The sequence below is a fragment of the Ammospiza nelsoni genome, chromosome 3, assembly GCF_027579445.1.
Source record: "Ammospiza nelsoni isolate bAmmNel1 chromosome 3, bAmmNel1.pri, whole genome shotgun sequence".
Taxonomy (NCBI): Eukaryota; Metazoa; Chordata; class Aves; order Passeriformes; family Passerellidae; genus Ammospiza; species Ammospiza nelsoni.
In genome coordinates this window covers 28,979,413-29,000,663 of record NC_080635.1, presented here as the reverse complement: position 1 = coordinate 29,000,663, position 21,251 = coordinate 28,979,413, and the positions used below count along the sequence as shown (strand labels likewise).

At 36.0% G+C, this 21,251-nt stretch overlaps 1 protein-coding gene across 2 annotated transcripts in view; it reads left to right on the top strand.

Moving 5' to 3' along the window:
- BABAM2 (BRISC and BRCA1 A complex member 2) overlaps nucleotides 1-21,251 on the top strand; it is a 161,437-nt gene that overhangs the window by 1,809 nt on the left and 138,377 nt on the right. For both annotated transcript variants that reach the window (XM_059467426.1, XM_059467425.1), the window contains exons 2-3: nucleotides 2,079-2,238; nucleotides 19,303-19,379. In XM_059467426.1, coding sequence (XP_059323409.1) covers nucleotides 2,111-2,238; nucleotides 19,303-19,379 — 205 coding nt within the window. In that variant the 5' untranslated portion in view covers nucleotides 2,079-2,110. The remainder of the gene's footprint in view (nucleotides 1-2,078; nucleotides 2,239-19,302; nucleotides 19,380-21,251) is intronic.

Below are 21,251 nucleotides of genomic sequence, written 5' to 3'. Positions count from 1 at the left end.
AATAAAATACAGAAAAATGCTTAACAGTCATTTAAATCTTGTTTTGACAATATATGCAGATTTTATTAATAGAAAGACAAGAAATCTCATTTCAAAGTTCATTTTGGAAGGTCAGCTGTGATCACCAGGTGTATCACGTCTCTCAATTTCACCCTCATAACACAGTTCCCTTAAAACACGTCATTATCAGAACCCATTCTTGATCTTCTTGTATAACTTCAGCATTGCTAGAAGGATAGCTTATTTTTCAGCATGTTCCCATGGTTTAAGAAGTTCTCACCTTCCTCAGTCCAGCTGCTCCCTGCTTGAAATTACTGTTCCCTACGGCAGGGCTGGCTGACTGAAGTATGTGCCCTGTTGTAACGACTCTTGTGCAAAGTATTTTAGCTTAAACTAATTTTTATGAGCAGTTCAATCTAAGCCATTGGACTTTGCATTGAAATAGGTCAAGAATGGGCTTGTTTTCTCAGTCCTTCTGGGGAAGAATAAAGGTGAGTAGGCAGAAATTTTTAGTAGAAAAGTAGCAAACCAGAGGTAGTATCTTAAATTGCTGTAGGTGTTTGCTAAACAAACTTAAGTTGTTCCATTGTCAATTAAACAAATAGTATATGAGAACACATTATGTGTCAGGGCATGGATACATAGTCTTCAGCTTCTTCACTGCCATAAAATGTAGGAGCCAGTGTATTAAAGATAATTACTGTTTTTAGGAAGTCTTGCTTTATTAGTCTTTCAGTTTGCCTTTAAGTGCCTGGCCTTTGCTTTATTAAGATACTTTCTGAATATCTAGGACAAACACTCTTGAGCGTTGCTTCCTGCTACTCCAGTGTGAATGGCTTTCATGAGAACAGAATGTGAAATTTAATGTTGCTCCCAGTTCCAGAGATTTAGTAGATTCTGCAGAATATCCATTAGTTACTAATTAATGCTTGTAAACTGAGTGTGAGAAACAACAGAAAATTGCAATTATTGCCATGAGTTGTTCACACTCTTGTTATAGAACACTTACTAATACAGTAGTCCATATGCAGTTTTAAGAAAGTGAACGCAATGTGTATTAGTGTTTTTCAATTAAATGCTATTTTTTAAAAAAATTCTTAATGCTGAGGGTTTCTGTATGAGCTTTTCTGTCCCACTTGTCAGTGGCAAGTTCATGTTACCTTCAGTCATTTACTGCCTTATTTTCCAAAACTACCAAGTTCAGTTAATTTTCATGTGAAGCTCTGTGCATTAGAATGTGATCAAATAAACATTTTAATAGGTTGGTTATCCTTCTTTTCTCCCACTTCTCCTACCAATCTGTTGTTGTCCATTTCGTGCTGCAATGACTTAAAATGTGTGTATGCTCAGTTTCTACTTTTCACCTAGAAAGCAGCAGGTTCCTAAAGTGTGCTAAATTAATGGCCTAATTGATTTAGCATAAGGTTGTGCAATTGTAAGCACTTCTGAACAAGCTGTGCTAAAATGTGTTTACATCAGCTTCCTGATCTGTTACATGAAGGAAGATTAAGATGCCTTTCAAAGAGTGCAGTGATGCCACTGAAAGAGAAGCAGTATTAGCTTTTAAAAGGCATCATGAAGTCCTGTAAATCACCACCTAATGAAGTGGTATAAAAGTAATACTGATTATTAGTGAGGACACTAGTGTTCTTGGAAATTACAGGTGAGAATACTGAGAGGTATCAAACCCCTGGGCCCATTGCAATTAATGTAAATTCCACTGATTTCAGGGGACGTGGAACAAGTGTGACTTGTCAATTACAGACTGGGAAGTGTCAGAGTGGCCCTCAATTTTATTTCTCATTCTCAGAGGGATAGGGCCTTAATTAAAGGTGCCCAGGACATAATTCTGGCTTTATGTTGATACTGAATAAACAGGCTTCATTGAATGTTGCAGAGGTGGGAGGAAAAAAACCACTTGTGTTTATTTTTTCTCTAGAAACCTGTGCACTGTTCTGTTACTCCACACTCCCGATCTTTTGCATGCTTAGCTTTTTTTCTATTGATGTTTGCAAAGTACATGTGAATCTACATCAAATAAGTAGGCAATTTTTAAATTTTATTTTCTCCCTTTGCAGCTCAAGAGAAGAGGAAGCAGGAACATAATAAAATGTCACCTGAAGTGGCCTTGAACAGAATTTCTCCAGCACTTTCGCCCTTCATTTCCAGTGTGGTCAGGAATGGAAAAGTAGGACTAGATGCTACGAATTGTTTACGGATTACAGACTTGAAGTCTGGGTGAGTTCCTCATCCAAAAAGAACACCCAGCCCCTCACAGCTGTCTTTTCAGAGCTGAGTTTTATTAGGTGCATGGGTTTAAGCATTTTGAACACAGCTGGAGTTGACATACTAGCTGACATACTAGCTACATTATTTCTTATCTTAGTACCATTTTGTAGTTTGGGAGACTAAATTTGTCATGTTTTTGGCAATAATAGTCTTGTTAAGACACTCGCATCGCTGCCACTTGATAGTGCTGGTTTTCAGCAGTGAGATAGTTACAAACACTTTTTTCTGTTGTTTATTGCTTGCTTATTCAATCTTCTCTATATACCAAAAATTGAAAGACAAATTTGTGTGACCTTACCTTAGTCATGAATATGCCAAACCAGAAGAAAAAGTAACTTGTGCTTTATCTGGCCTCCCTCAAGATCAGTACATCAAGTGACTATAGGGCCAAGTGTTTGAAATAAGCAAAGCTGCTCCTTTTATTTTTAATTCTGGAAGCGTTCAGATTCGGTTTCAGGTAGTAATAGAATTTTGGGATTTGCATATACAAACAGACTTTGGTGTATAACCTCTGTGAATAATACATGAGAAGAGTGAAATGTTTAGATGACACATGTCAGAAATTGCTTTATTCTTATAGAGTTGAGCATCTAACAGCATCTTTTTGATTCAGGTGTTTGCTTTTTTTTTTGCTACAGGAGCTCAGAGACTGAAATTACTTTTGGTTTAGATATACAAATCATCTTGTTTGTACAAACTACTGCTTTGTATATCGTTTTGAATGATAGCATAATAAAAATAACAAAAGGTGTTCAGAACCACCACAAATCACTGTTGTTTAAAATGCAGTTCTGCTGAAGACTTTGTTTAATGTGCTTCTGAAGGCTGTTTTATTATGGTTTCATGAAAAGCTTTGGAGGTGCTTTTCTGCTTGTAACAATGCCTTTTCAGGAAGGAGGTTTGCATTCTGGGGTTAGTTGAAAGGAACCATTCCCTCCCTGTGAGGTGCTGGGACAGAGTACAGATTTACATGGAGGTCTAAGAAGCCATGACTTTGTTATTAGTGTTGACTGGCTTGACATTTAGGCTTGCAAATTACATAAGACAGGCTGAGCAGTTCTGCATCTGCTGCTGTCATTTCATGCTAGATCTTGTTTTCCCTTGAACTAGTCTTCTAGGAAAGCTGTGATGGGAGCTCTTATATTTTTCCAGTTGAAGTCTAAGAGAAAGGAATACAAAGAAAAGTAGAGAGAAAACACAACTGTTTGTTGGGAGGTAGCTAAGGGGTTTGCTCTCTACCCACTGAATGCTTATGCTGCCTGTCTTTAAGTGATTAAAATAATGAAAAGTGGTATTTTCTAGCTGACTCTTTTCACAGGTATTTTTAATAGGTGTTTAAAGTTTTTGGCCACTGATCTTGCCAAGATCTCGTATTTGCTTTGTTAAAACTTGAATGTTTTCCAGGGGTTTATTCTTTTAAAAAACTAAAAGCTGCCAGCAGCTGCACCAGTCACTCAAACCCAGTGATTCAAAATGTATTGTAACTCTGTTAACGTGGAGTTTACACACAAGTACAGCACCTGACAGAGGTTGTTTCATAGCTTGTTTAAAGATACTGGCCCACCTAAATGCACGTGTTAGAAATAATTTTTTCCTTGTTCTGGAACATAAACCTCATTCTTTGTGTTGAGTCTTTGTTTTAGCTTGAGGTTGTTCAGAGATGGAGTCAGGATAATCAAGATTCTTCATTTATTTCAGAATTATTTTGAAGGTTTTCTTTCTTTGGTACAACTAGTTTCTGAAAACCATTGCTGTAAACAGAATTAATTAACAATTGCTAGAAATTTCTTTGAAATGTAAATTTCATGCATGTGCTTTTAGGAAAGATTTTTGTTTGTTACAAATAAATTGTTATTTATAACAGAAAATTCTGAATTCATGTGTCAATATGGAAATACAAAATTCTCATGATTTAGTGCTTTATGCTGTCGCTGAACTGGTGAACAGTGCAGAATTACTTACCATACTATGGATGAATCACAGTATTACAGAGATGTCCACTGTAGTTCAGTGGTCTTTAACCTTGATACAGGAGTTCTTTGACACTCCACTGACTGTTTCTCAGAGTCTCATGTCAGCTGATAAATAGCAAAATCCCTAACTCACAGCCTTATTAGTAGGTCTAAATTTATTGCTTCATACTGACTGTAGAGGAAAACTTTGTAGGGCATTGAGAGTTCAAAAATGAATTGAAGGCCATTGGCCTACTCTCCTCCCCCGACCTCACATCATGAGATGATGCAAATACCTGTATACTTTTACTTTCATTACACTTTTTAAAAGGAAACAAAATAATGCAGCCAAAATAATCACAACAGGCAAATGTAGGTGGCATCAAGGTGAAGAAAGAGAACTGTGAGGCCATTGAAGTTGGACATAAATGGTAAAAAAATGAGAACTATTTTTAGAGAAATGGGGATGAAGTTCAGGATATCAATTGCAAAACTCCCTTCCATTTCAATGGGTTGAAATCAGGCTTTAAACTTAGAAAGTAGAACCAGGCAGGTTTAGATGAAATGTGCTAGATTAAATGTTTGAAGTTAGATAAAGAGCAGTTCTTGTTCACAAGTGAGTATGACCACTTGGGAGTACTATCAGTTCAGAAACTTTGCTTTTGAGTAGTGATTGTACATTAGTGATTGTGACAGGGGTTGTACACGTGCTAGTCTAGGCTGTTAAAACTCTAGCCTAGCTTATTACAGAACATGCAAATATTTTCTGCTTTACCTGGTGTGTTATGTGATTTATAAGATTTTTAATAATAAATAAATACAATTTTACTGTAACCTTTAAAATCTTATGATATTTAAGGCAATCACCTCAACAGCTATTAATTTTGACAACAGAAGCATCGCTAAGCTTCTGGGGAGGAGCTATATGGTTGCTCCACTGTCATATGCCATACTGTTACTCTCCGAGAAAGTTAGGAGTTAGTGTTGTTATTCCCCTTCCCTAATGAACCAGTGCTTTACAAGGTGTAACAAAATAAAATGTTCAAACTGAAGATCTATCCATTCTCATTTCTTAGGTTTTAGAAATAGAAGCTGTGCTTAACAAGGAATGATGGTAACATACTGAATAAAGTGGTACTTCTAAGGCCTTGCCCACTCAGAGCCTTGGTTTTGACATTCTCAGAAATGGAAAGTATTTCCTCTCTGTTTCACCAGTAGAAGATCAAGTACCAGATTTTAGCCCATCACATCAGTTGATTTTGATTTGTAAATGGCAAGCATATTAAGCCTTTAATTATTTGAAAAGTCAATCCATATGTCAGATAGTTTTAGTAAGGAACTTGTTTTGCACTTTTTCTGACTTATTGCTGAGATTGACAACTTTTGTTGTGTTTTATAAACTGTATTAAAGAGCTAATGTTAGATGTATGAAGTATGATGATATGTTAATTTGCTTTGCTTTCAAGTGTGGGAGGGAAATATGTCATAGTAAGGAAATCCTATTGTTTTGCAGTCTTTGAGTATGTAAATGTTTTATAATAATATGTTACAGTTTCATAATGTCTGTGTGTTTTACAAACTTATTAGACAGTACCAGTCTCATAAGACACATATATTTACATCTATGATTAGGATATTCAGAACCAAGTACTATTTTTAGAATTCATTTGGCCCTGCTGATGCAGACCCCTGAATGGAGCTCAGTGATGGGGTGCAACAGAAAAGAAAGAGGCTCTGCAAAGGAAATACTAATAAAAGGTTAGGTGGCCAATTCTTCTTGTAAATAGGGCCCCACAGTGAACAAAGTAGAACTGGGGTGTAAGGTCATGTCTGAAATATAGCACCTTAAGCAGCATTGATTCTGGTGATAAGAAAACCCTGGCAGGCGTCTGTGTTGCATTAATAAAAGACATTCTTCAAGATGACAGAGTGGATGAAAGCATATTTAACTCTTGCATAGGATATTACTTTGTTCTAGACCCAAGGAAAATACTGCTGCCACTTGAGTCAATGCCATTTATTGTATCATTCAGTTAATCTCTACTAGTGTCTCTTTGAAATACTGACCCATATTAATTAGATATTAAAATCTACTCATAACCAACTGAATTGTGGCTGCGGCATTTTTCTTAGCATTTACACATATAATCATGGGAAAGATGTTGAATAGGGAAAAGTGATTATTATGTAGATTCAGAAATAGAGGATATTTTCCTATGTGAAGGGTGTTTAATTGTTGTATAATGTAAAATCCAGTTATTTAAGAGACTGCTGCTTTTCCTATGGTGCATTACAAGAGTGAAAGACATAGTTGTGGTGGTCATTGCCTTTGAGAACTCTTTTTTTCCCCTACAGCTGTTCATCAGGGCCCATGCTTGAGCTTCAAATTACACTGCAAGCCTATTCTTCTTACTCAACAAACTTGATTTTGTTTTTTTAAATTACTTTGATGTGTTCCACCAGGCAAAATTTCAAAATGAATACAGTGATTTAAAGCTGCATATATTAAGATTCTATTTTTTTAGATATCCACTCATAACAAAATTTTAAATTTCATACTTTCATGGTTATATTTATTCCATATTTATGAGAGGATTAACTGTGGAATTTTTTATGTAAGTGGTTTGTAGTAAACCATATTAGTATTTTGTTCTTTTCACTTGTCTTATTCACTATTGATTTTTGCCTCTCTGATATAGAGCTATGTGTGCAAGTTGGTATGTTCCTGAAAGAAACCTATATGAAGAGTGGTCAAAAGAATGTAATTTTTTCTGGGGTAAATTTCAACATAAAAATTTATTATCAAGCTGTAATAAGATATTTATAACTTTATTGCCCTGCTTCCTAGGAAGCAACGATGATTTACTTTTTTTCTGTTATCAAGTAGACTGCAATATGCTTTGGTATTTCCCTTTCTTTTGGGCATTTCCCCTTTTAAAGTAAATATGCATTTTTATGTGCATATTTTGTGAAATAATGTTGATTTTAGCTGTGAAATACTATTATAGTACTGTAGCAGTTATTTAAAGCTTTGCCTTGGTCTTTTGCATTTGATTATTTTAAAATGAAAGATTCTACTTTAGTTACTTGAGGAAGGCTCATATCCATCATTCACATTGGTGTCTGTAGGTAATTTTTTTAACGTGTTTATGCATGAAGTTTAATGAATCTGACTCTTCTGAACACAAGTACTATGAAAACCTGTTTTAAAAATAGCTGTGTTTTGTGTGAAATGTGTACTAGAGAGGATGTGGCTGTTTCTAGGAGGTGTGGTCTTATGAGTCCTTTGCTGCAGTATACAAAGTAGGTTGTTTCATTCCAGTTTCTGATGACAAATATAGTTCTTCACTGCAAAGAATCTTACTACTAGAAGTTCATCTCTCAAGTAAAATGAAAAAGGCTGAAGCTCTGATAGGACAGTTTGATAGAGTTGGTGCTGTGGAGCAACACTTGGAACAGCAGTTTTTCTGTGCTGGTAAAAAAAGACTTGACTGTCTCCAAGGTTGCATCCTCCTGCATTTGTTTCTAAATGATGAAAAAACAAAGTCAAAATGTCTTTCTTAGAAGGTGAAAGTGCAGAGCATACATTTGGCAATGATTTTGTAAATAATCTCCACAACGTTTGGCATTCTTTTTACACCAGTTTTAAACAAGGTGCTTGAAGTTGTTCAGAACAAAAAAGTTTGTGTTTGTGAATTTCAAGTGCTATGAGGAAAGAAAGGATTTTAAAAAGTAAAGATAGCACTAGATAATTGCAGTAACTTGGACTCTCATTTAAAAGACTACATACATTTTCCTGAGATTTTTTCAGTTTAAATACTGTACAATATGTCTTTGCTGGTATTTTTATATGGGGACAGTGAGTAGCATCCTCTTGTTTGGCCTTGAAGAAGGTAAATGCAGTGTTTATCACTATTTACATTGAATAAAAACGAGAACAAACTATTTGATAGAACTGTTACTTTTCTGTGTAAAGAGAGTATCACATGATGTAGTGCTAATAGTGTGCCAAATGCTGTTAGAAAGGTGTACCTTAACAAGATATTTAAATGTGCTTTTGCTATCAGTATGTTGGGAATTCATTCAATGTTTCTTGAAAATGGGGCTTGTGTTAGTGTAGGTCCATGCCCAGGTCTTTCTGTTTTAACAGATGTCTCTTACATCTTTGCATTGTGCATCACTACAGGAGAAAAAATTCTTAAGACTTTATTTTTTGTTATAAAGACAGCTAAAATCTAATAACTGTTATCCAGTCCAATTTCTTCACTTCCAAGTCCTTGCATTTGTTTTATGTGAACTGAACAGATCTCTAGCATGCCATGTGTCTTGGATGCATATTGCATTTCACCAGGAGCTGAGAACAGCTCACTTTTTTTTTCCTCTTCTCATTAGTAGAGAAGAATACTTCCCTGGATAGGTGGTCAGTACATTCCTCCAGTCTTACATGTGCAGTTATTTCTTGTATGCCTGATTGTCTCATATGCATGCATGTATACATGGCATAGCATTAAAAAGCTAATGTACACTTGGGATGAATATGAAGCACAATATTACAAATTTTTGTTTTAGCCTTTTTGTTGCAGACATTGTCTGATGAGATTAGGGGCTCTAAAAGCATAGGAGATGATCAGAGGCTTTATCCTGACAGACCAGTATGCAACAGTGTTGAAGATCAATCTCTAGCAGTATGCAAAATAAAAATGAATAATGAAATGTAATAATTTCTTATTTTTAATCTGTTTCTTGATATATGATCTTAGGTATTTACCTGGCCTTGCACTGCCCAGTGTAGACATTCTTTGAAGCAGCTATTCTCTAACTGAAAATGAGCATTTCAAAAGAATAGTTACAGCTGTATGTGTAAACTAACAGAGTTCAGTTTGCTCAGTTTGATGTCTTTATTGAAGATACTAAGTGCGTGAGGTACACCTCCTAAATAATCCATAAAAAAGTAAAAGTCAATAAAAGGGAACATGCTTATTTTGTCTTTCCTGAGAGAAGGGAATTTGTGTCTGAGGCAAACCACTCCACAGTGTCGGCCACAGGTTCTTTTCTCTGTAATCTGTGGTACATGACTGAAAGAATAAAATTAGACCACTAGGACTGAATATTTTTGTATATTGTTTTATTGTACAGTAAAAGAATTGCAATGATAAAACTGAGTTAATCAGGGCAAATTGCAGAATTTCATTATGGGAAAGAGACCAAAAAAAAGCCCTCTAAACTTACATTGCCTAAAAAACCCAATCCCAGATTCCTGTGCATCACTGTATGCATCACTGAAATAATATCTTTAGACCAATTATATGAAATAGTAATAGCTGTTATGTTTTGGATGGTCAGTTCTTTTTTCACTAGAAAAACCTGATTATATTGGTCTTGTTTATAGTTAGGGCTACCAGTAAACTTTCAAAATGTCTCCCAGTTTAATAATTTCTTTCTGTCTCTTCTACTCCTTCCTCCAGAATGTTGGTTTCAGTCTCTTCAGTAAAAGTTGGTAGGTTTTTCATGCATCTCAGCCGTTGATTTTTTTGTTGTTGTTTTGGTTGGTTGTCGTGAGTAATACATTGTTTCATGTTCTTTGTTAAGAATTCTTCTATACTGAGAATTTTTTAAATTAATAGATAGTGATTATCTGTCCTGTTTTCCAGGTTGCTATAAGTGTTAGTCATAAGCCTTGACTTAAACCCTATGAACCCTATGAGAGTGACATGGTTTCAGGCCAACTGCAAACAGGCAATGAAGACACTTAGAAGGAATAATTTCCTCAGAGATTTCTAATGGTGTAGTGTCTTCCGTGTACATTACTTCCATTGTTTTAGTTTTAACCTGTTGTGCATAGGCAAAATTCAGTTTTATTAGATAGATGCAGGAAGAGGGAGAACTTGGGAATGTAGGAGAGGTGCTAGAAGTGGCATAAAGACTGGTTGAGGCATCTGTGGTGGGCTGGGGACTCAGACTTACAAGAACTTAGGGTAGATTGGACCCTCTTTGCACTAGGATCTAAAGGTGACTGTGCTTATAAATACTCTTGTCATTGTTGGAGGTCCTACATGGTTTTCTGAGCCTGTGAGGCTGATAAGAGACGAGCCAAGCCTAGCTTCTGCAGTGATGGTGGGAGAAAACAGGAGCTGCACAGTGAGGGCAAGGACAAGCGTTTGCAGGGAAGAAGAGGATTTTTTTGGCTGTCATCAAAAGAAATGTACATGGAACTCCTTTCTTTAGGGATAGTTAGATGGGACCGTGGGGAGAGTGATGCTTAATCTTTTGCTTTATGGTGTCATCTCGAAAATAGTATTAGCACGGCTGAGGTGGCGGTGAACTGTGAGAATTAATGTGAGAATGAGAAGTTAGAGAAAGAAAAGGTGAGCTGAGGGGTTCTAGAGTGAGACTTCTAGAGAAAATGTAACATGCAGTGATGTGGGCCTTGCTTTCTGCAGGTATAGTTACACAGGGTGGTCTGTTGTAATTTTTTCCTTTGCCTTTTGATCTTTTTAGTCTACTATATATCTTTATTGTTGTAATTGATCAAAAATAATGCTAGAAATAGGAGAACTACTGATATTTTTATTCAGGTGTTATCTTTTCATAGGCTTTGTGCTGTGTCTCCAGTCTTGTAATATTTTATATAAATATACTTAATCTGAAGTTGCCCTTTTGAATATGTGTGCGACTGCAAACTATGGATTTATGTTCTAAATGTGGTGATCCTTGCTTGACCTAACTTTGAAAGGGAAATGGAGAAGACATAGGATCACTGGATCCCACCTAATACCCATAAATCATTGAACAGTTTGGGTTGGAAGGGACCTTGAAGATTCCTGCCCATCCTGGGCAGTGATGTGACCCATTTATTGTTTATTTAGTTTGTTAAAGGGGGAAAAATATATAAACATGGGCTATGATTTTAGTTCTTGAGGTTTTTCCCTGATACCAATTCACTGCGTTTTTCAATAAAATTAAATAAATTACTTAGAAAATGGATAGGGAGTCTTTGTGGCAACTACAGCCAATACTGAGAGCAATGCTATGTGGCTTATTAAAGCTGATGTTTATAATAGCTCAGCTTTTGTGATGTGCTGTATGAGTATGCTTTTTCTGTGAACACTGAAAGGATATGAAACTCCAGGTGGTTGACTGTAATTTCATACTTGGTGAAGAATGGTTCTCTTTTAGAGTAAGCTAAAAGTAAAATCATTACCTCTCTGATTCTATTTTTCTTTCTCCAGAAATGGAGTTCACTTTAGTGAACAGTAGAAATAAAACATGTGACACGTTATTAGGTTGTAGCTCATTGCAAAATAATAGATAATTGAATGGCAGCTGTGAAAATCTGAAACATGATTTGAATCTGTCAGGAGGGGAGGGAGATGAAGTAAATCCAAAGGATGCATCTGCCACTCCCTCATACTCTTCACTAAAAATTTGCTTATGAGTTCCAAGAATTTGGGGTACAGCTGGTCTTCCAGTATAATGAAAGAGTGCCTTTTCCTTGTGTGAACATGTGACAGTTTATGATACTGGAAATTCACTAGTTTATTTACCTAAACATACTATACTAGATATGTGTATGTTATTAGTGTTGTTCCATCGCAATTGTCCTTATTTCTGTTCAATTTTTTGATCATTTCCTCATTAAAATTTCCATTTTCTGTTTCTATTTCATTCTTTTGAGGCATGTGTGTGCCATGTGTAGTCTTTAAAAAGAATTACATGCAATTACCAGAGTATAAAAGATCTTGCTTACAAAGGAAATCAGTTTGATTATCAACGTTTCTAAAGCATGTTTATAAAATATGTTTTGTTGAAAACTTTGTCAATGGTTAATTATTTTTCTTAATTAGTATCATCATTAGCTCCCTGAGACCCAGTAATAATGATCTCCCACCCTAAACTACAGAGATTTTATGAATGGAAAGTTCTGAGATAGTTTCAGAGTTTTTCTTTCAAGTCCTCTTGCAAGTACAGTAGATGTGGTACTTCACATTTCTTTTTTGTGATAGCACCTTCCAACCTGTCCTGCTATGGTGGCTGGAAAAGAGCTGTTCTAAACCCAACTTTACCAGGCTAAATAAACAGGGAGTTTGGTACTAAAAAAATCCCAGAATCATGAGAAGTTTGTGTGTGTTTTAATTTAATATAGAAATTTTCTGAGAGGATTTCAAAATGTGTATATATATATATATATATATATATATAGGTGTGTTTCCTCTGTTTCCCTTAGAGAGACTGGGCTGGACATCTCCCTCCAGCAGAGGCAGCCGTGTTTTGGTGACTGCAGAACTGCTGCCACAAGACTCAGGCAGATCTGAAGGAGATTTGTAGTTCTACAAGTCCCAGAGCTCTCCCCACCTGCAACATCTGCTTTGGCAAACTCTCACTCATATTAAGAAAATCTGTGTTTTCTGTTAATATACAAGTGCTGTATTTATTCTACTAAGATAGGCATAAGAACCTTTTATATAATGTTTCTAGTGAAAGCTGGCAGCTGAATTGATTTTAAATAGTTATTTGAACTTACCTTTTAAAAATACAAATCTTCCTATAAGTGCAGAAGGGAAATGAGGGGTTGTTTTTCTGGTATATATGTTCTGCCTCACATCCCACTGCTCTCTAAAAGTTCCAGTTAGTGCAATAAACTTATTACAAGAAAATGTAAACTTATGTAAAGGAAAATCAGCATTTACAGTAGATGAAGGTTTATTGAAGATATCGTTGACATATCTGGAGACACTTTGGAATTTCCCAGATAATAACTGTGGCTTGAAATGTTGTTGCAATTACAGACTATCACCTATGCTATCAGGATTCAAAAACAGCATCATAATCGTTACTGCAATGCCAGAAGTAGTCTTTGTCTATAGTTTAATTTTATACTAAGTTTGAAGAAACTGGATAGGGTACAAATGAATTTTCTGAAAACAGCGGGTTTATCTACTAGGATTTTTTTTAAATAATTAACAGTTGACTTTTGCTTTTTAATATTTTAATTAAGAGATGCATTTAAGTAGTGATTTAATGTAACTGTGTTTTAATTTCCCAAAAGTAATGCTGTGAGTCTTTTAAGAGCAAATCCCTCTTTCTCTAGTATGTGTAATATATATGTCTATATATGAAGGGAAACTGAAGGTGGAAGTTGGTTGAGTAGCCCATCTCTCCCATTTCAAATTTTGCCTGGTTGACATAATTTTAGTCGGATCTGTTTGTTTTCAGGACCAGCTGATTAATACTCTAAATACTGTGTAGGAGCCTGTAAAGCTTTGTGCAATGCTGCAGGGAGCTACTGCTTGATACAAGGTTTGGGCATCAGTGTCAATGCTCTAAAAAGTGATTTTCACCATTTTTCTGTTTCCTGATCTTGCAGAAAACCTGACACTTGCTGACCTTCCTTTCATTCACCTCCATCCTCCACACACTTTAATTATTCTTAATGCCTCTGTACATGGCATACCCATCTGTTGAGTTCTGCAATTAAGTCTGAATTAAATGGGATTAAATACTGTGTCTTCAAGGAACATTGGAGCAGATTTCCATCTACAAAAATTGGAGGAAATAAAAGTCTGAAGGCATCGACAAAGACTGTTCTACTAGATTTGAACATTGAGGTGCTTTTCTTAAAAAATGCCATGAAAGAGTTTTGGGTGGAATTTTGTGTTTACTGCTTCTTATTGGTAACAAACAAACAACCTGTCTTTGCCTCTGAACTGCATTTGAGTCCTGCTGGCAAAACCTTCAGCCTCTGGAACTTTGATTGAACTGTGTCTCACCATTCCTAAAATAATATTCATTCTTAGCCTCTAGTATCATAAAAGTAACTTGACCTCCTTTTCCCATAACAGTATCTTTGTACAACAGGAACAATTGGAAGTATATTGTAGGTATGGTGGGAGGGGTTGGGAATGCAACCAGTGGTCAGAACTGACTTTGTGATGTTGCTTATTATTTGTATGTGTGTGTTGGGTTTTAGCTGTGTTCTCCATTGAGGTGTTTCTAACAAAATGTGAAGCTTTTTTGGCTTTTACACCAAGAGTCTGGTGAACAAAAACCAGTTGTTTGTTTTCCAATGAAGTACTGATCCTCAAGAACAGCAAGTGTAGCAGCCTAAGCATCATGAGATTAAGGAAGCTTTTGCATCTCTGACTATTCAGGTTAGGCAGTGGCAATATTAAGTTCCTGAAATTATGGAGGCTAAAATTCTTAGTCTAATTTGACTTTGCTATTGTACAGTAAAATTCAGTGATTCAAGATGATTTGTCTTCTGATAGTAAAGGCAGTAAAGCTGTGTGATCTATGAAGGAAGAATGACTAAATGCATTGCATACTTTTTAATCAGTAAAAATGATAGTCATCAGATAAATCTTACGTGACTATTTGGGCTTACACCTATACCACAAATTAAAAAAAGAAGAAATAAAAAGAAGATTACTCATTTTCCTGTAGAGCTATTGGACTTCTGTTGGGAGTTCTGAATGTTTGCTATAGTTTTATATAGTTCTAAACAGGAGATTTTAGGAGTGGCGTAAAAAACAAGCCTCTGACAGGAATTTTGGGATATAAATTGGTGGTTTGGAGAGAGGTCTTGATGGGTTTGGGTTTTTGTGGTTTTTTAAAAGTCTTTGGATAGAATAGCCATCCACCTCCTGACTTTCATGATTAAGGTGATAAACACTTGTGCTTTTGTTTCGTTGCAATCCCTTCAGTTGTCACAGAACATAATTTTGGATAAGAACTTACCAGAGTCCAAATAATTTAAAACTGCTTCTCGTGTGAGTGCTTTCAAGTGATGGTTTTAGAAAACTAGTTGATGAGAAGATGGTTTTGAAATCTAGGGTTATCAGAGTGGCTTCAATCCTGTAAAATATCAAAAAAAGGGGGGGGATATAGCTTAAACCGACCTTGTGTCAGTTCAACAAAATAGTCAATCACAAATATTCTGGTATAAGAGGAAACGTTGCTGTTAAACACAAGTGGAACTGCATTCTTAAAGGGTTTTAGGATACTCTGATCCATTTAGGAGAAAAACACATTGTACTATACCTGTTGTTGTAGACCGAGGCCTTATTCCAAGCAGCAAAACTGAGTGACTTTCCTGGTTTGTATTGTTATTATTGTTGTTGCTGTTTTGTTTGGATATTCTTTTTTATTTCCTTCTGTGACTGGTAAAGAATTCAGAACACTTATAACTAAGCATCTGGTGCTGACAGTGACTTTGAATAAGAGCGAGTTTAGTTTACGTGTGTTGTATTAACTGTGAAAGAAACCTGTTCCCAGTAATCACAGACAACCTGTAAGGTGCATCAAACACTCAATGAAGGAATGTTCTACTTGTCTCCTACTTGGAATAATTACTTCATAAGGATGTTAAGTATCTCAGTTTGAGTTTAATCTGCTGTATCTGCTCAAGGAACTTAGCTAAAATTTGATGTGAAAGGGAGCAAGCTGTATTCAGCTGTAGTTGCTGCATACCCAGTTCCATCTATCAGTTTCTAACCATAAGTCTCAGCACAGCCCTTTGAATAGGGTAATATGATTTTAAGCAATACACTTCACAATATTCCTTGGTTCCAGAAACTTTTAAAGTTGATGATTCTTTGATTTTTTAGTAGGGAAACCATTGTGGGACATCTTGTGGTATAGCATTAATCATCTTATGAAAACTAAGATGTATCACTGCTCTGAGCATCAGAGCATTCATTCCTGCTTCAGTGGCTTTCTTATGTAAAATATTTATATTACTTAGATAAATAAATGCAAACCAGTGTAATATTTTTCCATGAATAAAGAGGGAGATAGCACACCCATATATGATGATAGAGCCAGCTTATGACATTAATTTTCAACAGCATGTATTTTTGTTCTGTATGTCCATTCCCTCTAAAGAAAAGACAACAAATAATCTTTAAAATACTTAGTTACAAGCCATTCATTTTCAAATGTTGCTTTTGTGTGGAGTGCATTAAGGAAAAGGATCACATTTCCAAAAAACAAAAGTCTTACATTTTGGAGAAGACAGAGGTCATGTTTCAGGGTCAGACGTGTATCTAATTTTAAGAGGTTCTGTGTGTTAAGGAAATTCAAGCAGGAGATAATGTCCATAGTCAGGCCGTTACTTGGGGCTTTCTGTTGAAATGAGGTCACACATAGACTCCTTCATGTACCAAAGTTTTGGTTTGCCTTAGGAGTTTTGTTCTTTTGCTGTTTATTCTAAAAAGAAACTGCCTCCTTTCAAATGGATGTATATAATATTTCTGCTTGGTTGCTTCACCTATTGCAGTTATTGAAGTCTCTTGTGCAGCCCAGCCAGAGCAATTTGGGGGGAAAAAATGTTAATACTGTCACTTTATCATTTCTAGACCAATAACATTAAAAACATCTCTAGTACAATATAATAATATAGGAAAAGCACTTAGTATTGCTTTTAGGGACATTTACCATGAAATAAAGCTTTTATTTTAATGTTAAAGAATATTATACTTTCCGTAAGTATTTCCAAATGGCCCATTGTGCTAAAAGAATAGATTGCAGGGTATTTGCAGGATCAGAAATTTTTGTGTCTGTTGAAAAGCTAACAACAGTGTAATTTTGATGGTATTTGAGAAATGTCTCAGACTGTGACCCAAGATACTTTGAAAGAAATTTTCATTAAATATTAAATGATGTTGCAGAGATATTATAGAACTTGAAAAGGGTTTTTTATGGTGTGCTTTTTTTTTTTTGTATGCTTCCTAGAATTGGCCTAATACCTGTTGTAAGCCATAGAAATTATTTGGAAGTAGCTGATAATGTCAGTATAGCTGTTAAATTCATCCACAGCCATTAAAATGCCCTAACACTGGGCACTCCCATTTTGCTGTTCTCACCTATTAAAAAAGTGCATCTTGGAAAAGAATTATATTCTCTTGTTTCTGTGGTACTAGGGATCCAATATTTTGTATTCTTAAGTTGATTTTACTCCCGATGAGGCTGGTGATGCTCACTTTTTTTCAATAAGCCCTACCTAGGTGTAATTTAAAGATAAATAGTACAACCATTAAATCAAAATATATTTCAGCTTTGGTCTTTTTGTCTTACATGCTGTATTCCCTTTCAAATTTGTATCATCAGCAGGTTTCACAAAGCATCATTTCTTTTCCATCGTCAGTCTTTCAATAAAATGTGAAGTATTATTCCAGCAGAAGAAAACCAAGTCAGGTCATTCTTCCTGGATGAAGCAAGATGTAAACTAATCCTTTTTTGAAACTTGCTTTCCATTCACGTCTGCACATACCTGATAGTAGATAATTTATATCTAAATTATGTCTTTCTAGATTGTTTCTCATGATACTCTCACAAGATGTTGCAAAAACCTTTCTAAGGCAAAGACAGGACAAGATAGATGTGTTTCTTCCTTTTGATTTGAAAGGACAGTTATCTAATTTCTGTGGTGATACTGAAAAAATATGGTGTATTATTGCTGAATCAGTGTAGGCTGTTAACTGAATGTGGCTCTTAATTGTATCTGCCTTAGATTCTAGCTGCACATAAGTGGTTTGCTTATGTTTTCTAGTATTTTTTGTGGAAACTCCATTTAAATGAATTGATTTGTAGTTTCATGGTTGCTTCTTTTTGCGGAAGCTACATGCAGGCACAAATTTGACTGTAGTAAGTGTAGCCCACTGGATAGAAACAGTCTGAAGTTAGTGCATATGGTTTCTGTAACTTGCAAGTGGAAAGAAGAAAAGAGACTGTAGAGCCAAGACTTTAGAGAAATGGCTCTCTGAACTATTTTGAGTATGTGAGTGACGATTAAGGTTGTTCCATTTACCCTGTTGCCTTTTGTGCAGTAGGAGAGATAGAGCTGCAGGAGTTATGATGTTTTTTCTGAGGTAGGATAAGAATTTTTGACAATTTTCTGGCCTACCCACCTTACTGCTTTTGGTTGTGTGTATAGCCCAGTAAATGTGGGTTTTATTTCAATATGTTGTCAGTGGTGTGTGTTAGAGCTCTACCAGTGATCTGATATTTAAGTTTAGTCAAGTTATTTTACTTTGTCTACCCTTTTTATCACTCACTCTTTTTCCTAGGGATGACCAGTATGGCTTTGATTTTTAGGTGGCTTGCAAAAATTGTGCTGGGGCTATGAACAGTTCCCATTAATGTTAGGCTGGAAAGAAGATTCAGGGCTATCAAGATCCGTAAAAACATAAAGCGATGAACTTCTAAGGGCTTCCAGTGTTTTTTCTCCTGGTACTCATGATATACCCAGCAGCCCACAGCAGAGAGACCATTCCTGCCAGTGAAACAATGTATGTCCCTGTTTCTTCTTTTGCAGCTGAGATTTTGAGATTTTTTTTTTGTGTGAATTTTGGTCTATGACTTAGAGGCTATGAAGAAGTTGATCATCTCTGACCTAAGCACTAAACAGTTTTCCAGTGACTTTTCTATTCATGAAGTGGTTACTTACCACCATAAGCCCCAACTGCTTTTCCAGTGCTCCAGATAAACAGGAGAGTCGCAGACCAAAAAGATAAAATGTTATTATAGCCTCAGGTAGCTGATTCTGCAACTTGCCCTCTTGAAGGCTGTGAGACTTTTCCTCAAGGGAAAACTTTAATGTTATAATAGGTAAAAAATTAATAAATGTTAGTGGCTTAAAATTAAGATTGATCCCAGTGATATGGGTGGCAGGGACAGGGAACAGGTAACTATGTTGCTGTGACATACAGAGTTGTGATTTGCAAAATTGTATACAAAGTGGAGAACTTGATGGCTTTGACTGACTAATTGGGAGCATTCTGATTATACATTCAAATCAGAGCATTTTGCATGTTTGTTTTCTTTTTAAAATGGGAGAGAGTTGACACAAATCCTAACATTTCTTATGCTGTGGTGAGAACTGCTGATCAAAAGAGAATGGGCCTCCTGCATCTTTCTCACTTCTTCTTTCTCAGAATCATAAGGATGAGTATTTCTAGTAGTCACAATATCTTTGCTATTAATCATTTGTATCCTGTAGAATAATGTGTTTGCTACCATCTGTGACTGCTTAGCACATTCTTTCTTCTCTTATCTTCCTTTTTAGCTGTACATCCTTGACCCCTGGACCCAGCTGTGATCGTTTTAAACTGCATATCCCTTATGCAGGAGAAACACTCAAATGTAAGTTAAAAAATCTTACAGCTGCATTTTGGCTTTTCTTTCAGTGTTCCATGTCCCACTAATTTTCCAGTCTGTCTGTCTAACTTTGTGAGTACTGAGATACATGTCTTTGTTGTTTTCTCTTAAAGTTTCAGTTCCAAGAAGACACAACCATCAGGAACACGCAATATTTAAGATAAGTTTAAAGGCTTCTGTGAGACTACAGTTTTGAAAAATGAGTTTTAAAAGCCAAAAGTCACAACCTGATATTTCTAATAAAATGTTATGACTAAGATAATCTCATGACCATTTTTAGATTCATTTATAAGTTGTATATGTTTTGTGTTGTTTCTTTGTGTCTCTTTTAGGAATAATTCTTTATTAAGCTCCAGTAAAAGATGTTAGTCTGCTATTTTATTAGTTATCTTTAAACAATGACTGGTATAATTACCCATATCAGGGAAAAGTGAATTTGATTTCTCTGATTTAGTGGTATTGTTAAATCATCTTTATGCTTAGAGAACCTGTAGACAACTAGTTCATTTGCTCAGTCGTAATGTGTGTTCTGTTTGTCTTAGTTTGTGGTTTTTTTCAAAGGTTTAAAATAAAATTAACTTTTGTATATTTTTAGAAGGTAACATTTTCTAAACACTTGAACTGCTGAAAATGGTTGTGTTGTTTTTATCTCCAACAAATAAAAAATGAGAGAGGATGAAGAATTTCAGATAAAGTAAAATTAAAGCCTTGGCATTTATAGTTTTAGGACAACTCCGGTAAAGCCATGCCTAGAGTACTTTGTCCAGTTCTGGTCTATCTGTTACCAGAGCAACATGGACATATGTAGGGGGATAGAATATAAGAAAATAAAGATAGTGTAGAAAGTAATCTTACCCCTACGGAGTTGCAGCTGGGCCAAATATCGAAGATTAGGACAGGCCTGACTTTAACAGGCCACAGCTGTGACCAATGAGAAGAAGAGTGCTGTAAGAGAGTGGGGTGGCTGGCTGAGAAGGGAACTGCAGTCAGTTAGCTGCTTTGTGAAGAAAGAGTCAGTGCTCTGAGGAGATGCCCATGAGAAACACCAAGAAGGTATGGAACTTTTGTGATAAGGAGGCAACAGTCTGGAACCCCTGCAATAAGATGGCAACAAGATAAACTGTAATGACTACAGCAAAGGACTACAAAGATGATCAAGAGCTGCAGGATTTGTTGTATGAGGAGAGGCCAATATAGCGGGGGCTTCTTAAGAAAAGAAGGCTCAGGGCAAATTGCACCAATGTTTATGAATACCTGATGGGGATAAATGAAGAAGCCTGGCTCTTTTTGGTGGTGGTCACTGAAGGGAAATGGTCACAAACTGAAATGTAGAAAATTCCATTCAAACACAATAAAAACTCTTTTGGAAGGGTGGTCAAAAAGTAGAACAGATTGTGCTCAGAGCTTGTGTAGCTTCTGTATCTCCATCTTTGGGGCAGTGCACAACACAGCTGGGTGTGATCCTGAAGAATCTCCCCTGTTTGCCCTGCTCTGAGCTGAGGGATCAGACTAGGCAGTCTCCAGTGGTGCTGTCCAGCCCTAGCTATCCTGTGAGTCTGTGGAAGTGTGCTGTCTGGAGGAGCAGGTACTTGGTGTGAACAGAAATGGTAAGCATTTAAAACACTGCTTTGGTAGTATCCATTTAGACTGCACATGCTGTAGCTTCCAAGGCATTTTATGTATTAAGAATTTTATTGTATTCATTCTGCAGCTTTTTTTCTTTGGTGTTTTTTTTTACAATATGTCATGCACTGGAATGCATTATCCTTTATGAAAGGAAACCAACAAAATTAAGCTTCTTATGTTCTAGAAGTACATTAAAGCTTCCATTTGGCACCTGTAAGGAAAGTTGTCTTT